This window comes from Helobdella robusta (assembly GCF_000326865.2).
Source record: "Helobdella robusta unplaced genomic scaffold HELROscaffold_97, whole genome shotgun sequence".
In the NCBI taxonomy this organism is placed as follows: domain Eukaryota; kingdom Metazoa; phylum Annelida; class Clitellata; order Rhynchobdellida; family Glossiphoniidae; genus Helobdella; species Helobdella robusta.
This window is the reverse complement of record NW_008705551.1, coordinates 338,804-343,053: the sequence shown is the minus strand read 5'-3', so window position 1 is coordinate 343,053 and position 4,250 is coordinate 338,804. Positions and strand designations below refer to the sequence as shown.

At 32.0% G+C, this 4,250-nt stretch overlaps 1 protein-coding gene across 1 annotated transcript; it reads left to right on the top strand.

Annotated features, from left to right (window-relative positions):
* Positions 1–664: 664 nt before the first annotated feature.
* On the top strand, positions 665–2,553 carry HELRODRAFT_194765 (hypothetical protein). The gene is made up of 3 exons (XM_009033761.1): positions 665–815; positions 1,030–1,237; positions 1,289–2,553. Exon 3 carries the CDS (start codon positions 1,372–1,374, stop codon positions 1,717–1,719), a length of 348 nt encoding a protein of 115 aa, XP_009032009.1. The 5' UTR covers positions 665–815; positions 1,030–1,237; positions 1,289–1,371; the 3' UTR covers positions 1,720–2,553.
* The last annotated feature ends 1,697 nt before the right edge of the window (positions 2,554–4,250 follow it).

Here is a 4,250-nt window from a genome sequence, read left to right as displayed (position 1 = left end):
TACTACTACTACTGCTAAAGTTGTTAATATAACATTTCTTTATTGATACAACTCGCCAGCCACTATGTGAATAGATGTTATTATTATTATTATCACTGTTGATGTTATTATTGTTGTTATTATTATCGATTAATGCTATTATTATCATCATCGTCGTCGTCTTCATCATTACTATTATTCATTTAGTTATTGATCCAGTTTAACTTGCATCTGTCTGTATTCTGAACCAAGTACATACATACATGCATACAAACATACATACAAAAATACAAACAAACAAACATACATACATACATACATATACATGATTACAAACAAACAAACAATCCCTCAGACATACATGCATACATACATACACGAATGTGTATTACATACATATAAATATTGCAAAAGTGAACATAAAAGAAATATTTAAACAACAATAACAATAATAAAATCAATAACAATAATATTAACAATAATAATAATAATTGATTTATATAGCGCATACGGCCAGCGTCAGCGGTGCATCATACACATACAATTATTCAATTATATGATCTTCTGATGTTTATTTTCGTTTGTATGTATGTTTGTATAAATGTATGTTTGCTTGTATGTATATATGTGTGTATGTATTTGTGTTTGTATGTGTATATGTATGTGCGTGTATGTATGTTTATATATGTAGAGAAAAAAATAATCGAGTGAAAGAGAGGAAGGTAAGATGTAGAGAGAGAGAGAGAGAAAGAGAGAGAGAAAGAGAGAGAGAGAGTATTTTATATGTGTGATTAGTTATTTGTTTATCAACAAGCGTAATCTCTATGTTATTATTGGTAATATAATTATTGTAGTATTAGTATTTTGTCATATTTATCTGCATATTCACTTTTATGGATGTGTGTTGTTTCTGAGTTTGTTTGTTCTTGTGTGCGTGCGCGCGCGCGCGCGTGTGTGTGTGTGTGTGAGTGTCCTATTTGTTTGTTTATTTATATTAAAATTAAAAGCAGTAGTTTATTTTTTTTAAATTAATTTATTCTCCTCCAACAGATATCTACCTTCTATATGAATCAATAGTTGGAAAGGAAGGGGCTAGAGTCAACACCAACAATACAACAGCGAACGTAGCATATTTCTGGAATATTCTAAACAACAACAACAACATCTTTGGCGTCTACAACAACAACAACGTCATCATCAACAACAACCTAAAGACACCTCCTGCTAACAACAACACATCAACCAACATACAACCAGCCAACAGACAAACAAACAAACAGACAAACAAACAAACAGACAGACAAACAGACAGACAGACAGACAGACAGACAGACAGACAGACAGACAGACAGACAAACAGACAAACAACCAACTAACCAACAAACCAAGACAATGTGTTCCATGAGATACGAGGGGTTCGCCACAATGTACATGCGGATGCCTATGTCCTCCTCCACACTTCCGGTTCAGGGTTCCTGTACTGTAGAAGACAAACGGATAACCCTCAAATTCCCATTCACGGGAATCGAGTTTGATCTTCCAAGTTCTCCAAAAGAATCCCAAAATGATTTCGACTTTAAGATTAGAGGCGCCAGAGGTGACATGACAATGACGATGGGATACGTTCCGGAGTTGAAGGCCTACACGGGAGTTGGGAAGCAGGAAGAAGATGATATGCCTGTTCTTACTTTTTGCTTTTTTCCTCCTGAAAGTCCCTTGTCTCGTCTGCCCCGCATCTAATTGGTGGGGTGTCGGATGGAGGTCATCATCGGTCGGCTGTGATTGGCTGATGGGGTGTAGTGTTGTTGTTGTTGCTGCTGTTGATGTTGCTGCTGATGTAACGATGGCGTTTCTTATGAAATGACGTCATAGTGATGTCACAGTAAATAGCAAGATGTGGATTTTTGATCTTATGGCGTCCGAATGATAAATATTTCGAGAAATTTAATTTTTTCAATTAACGAACTTAATTTTTATTTATTTTCATATATATGTGTTTGGTTATTAATACTTGTATTAATTGACGTTTAGTAGTTGAAATAATTATAATTGTTATCATAATAAATATAATTAATAATAATAATAATTATTATTATTATTATTATAAATTAAATAATACTATTCGGTGAAGGATTCATCACCATTATTCTATGTCTGATTACTATGTATTTCTTAATTGAACCCGATTGCATTACTATGATTTAATGCTTTTAGTAAATGAAATAAACATAAGCAAATATGTTAATATTATGAATAATTATGTTAATGTTATGAATGATTATGTTAATATAATGAATAATTATGTTAATGTTATGAATAATTACGTTAATATTATGAATAATTATGTTAATATCATGAAGAATTATGTTAATGTTATGAAATAATTATGTTAATATTATGGCTAGTTATGATAGTATTATGAACAATTACGATGATAATATAGTAGTAGTATGATTATTATTGATGGCCTCATTCGGATACATCGCTACTCTGCGATGGAGTTAATGATGTTGTAGTTGATTTATTTTTAAAGTCGTGCTGGATGATTGGTTGATAAATTTTCTCATTCATTCATTGTTTCCTTCATTCATTCACTTGTTCATCCATTGGTTCGTTCGTTTGTCGATTCATTCATTTGTTTGCTGGTTCATTCATTTATTTATTCATTCATCTATTCATCATTCATTCAACTATGCATTGTTCATTCATTTACTCATTCATTCATTCATCCATTCATTCATTCATTTACTCATTCATTCATTCATTCATACATTCCTCATTTTTCGTTTATCATCCAAGTTAATCTTTTTGAGAGATGATAAATTTTTGGCAACATCCAAAGCATTCCATAACCACAAGTGCAAGAGATACATAAATATTAATGAACTTAATTTTAATATTTTAAAAGAATCTTGCAGTTACGGCCAAGCTCATTAACATATTTTATTCGTACCTATTTTTTCAGTAAAAGTTTCGTTAAGACGTATGTCTTAATAATGAATTCTTTTGGCTTTTATTTTTGTTTTTCTTTATTCGTGTTTGTCCATGAAGCATTAGATTCATAATAGTAAAAATAATAATAATAATAATAATAACAATTACCTTTTTTTCTTGTTTTTCCGTAACCTATCTTCTTCCAGTTTCTCCATTTTTCCATTTTGATTTTTGAGTTTATAGCTTCACTGTTAACATTTGAAAGAAGATTGAAAACAAAAGATTTTTTTTCTTTTTCTAGAACTTTCTTACGCTTACAACTGGATTTATTTATTGTTTTTGTTGTATTTTTCCTGTTCAATAAAAAAAAATGTGTTTCATTTTGCTTCGGGTTGACTCTATCTTTACCATTTTATCATTTTTCATTCATTTTTCTCATCCGTTCATTCACTCTTTTATTTCATTCATTCATTCATTCGTTCATTAATTCATTCATTTAATCATTCAATCGTTCATTTATTCGTTCATTCATTCATTCATCTATTCACTCATTCACTCGTTCAATCTTCACAGCCAATAGATTTACTCTGGCGAAAGCTTTTGCAAATTTTTAAAAATCTATTTCAATTCCCCCGGCGAATCAAAGATAAATGAATGAATGAACAGAAAATGAATGAATGATTGAATGAAAGGACAAAAATAGATAAAAAAAATGAATGAATGAATGAGTGAGTGAGTGAATGAGTGAGTGAGTGAGTGAATGAGTGAGTGAGTGAGTGAGTGAGTGAGTGAGTGAGTGAGTGAGTGAGTGAGTGAGTGAGCGAGCGAGCGAGCGAGTGAGTGAGTGAGTGGGTGAGTGAGTGAGTGAGTGAGTGAGTGAGTGAGTGAGTGAGTGAGTGAGTGAGTGAGTGAGTGAGTGAGTGAGTGAGTGAGTGAGTGAGTGAGTGAGTGAGTGAGTGAGCAACTGCAACATAAGCAACAAAAATTCATGAAATATTTATTACATTTTAAAAAACAACAGGAATGGCGAGAGAGAGAGAAAGAAAGACAGATGAAAATAAGAGAGAGAGAGAAAGAGAGAGAGAGAGAGAAATTAGAAAATGATAGAGAGAACATACATACAAATAAATGAATAAACATTTAAACTTACATCAACCAACCAACCAGCCAGCCAGCCTAAAATCACTGCATGGTACCAACGAATGTGTCTTAAGGATGATGATGTCGTCTTTCTGAATATCCAATTGTATAATAATGAAATGTCAAGCAGTCTTAATGCTAGAAGATATTTTTTGGTTTTCTCTCTCTTTCTCTCTTTCTTTCCTTCTCTTTCTCTC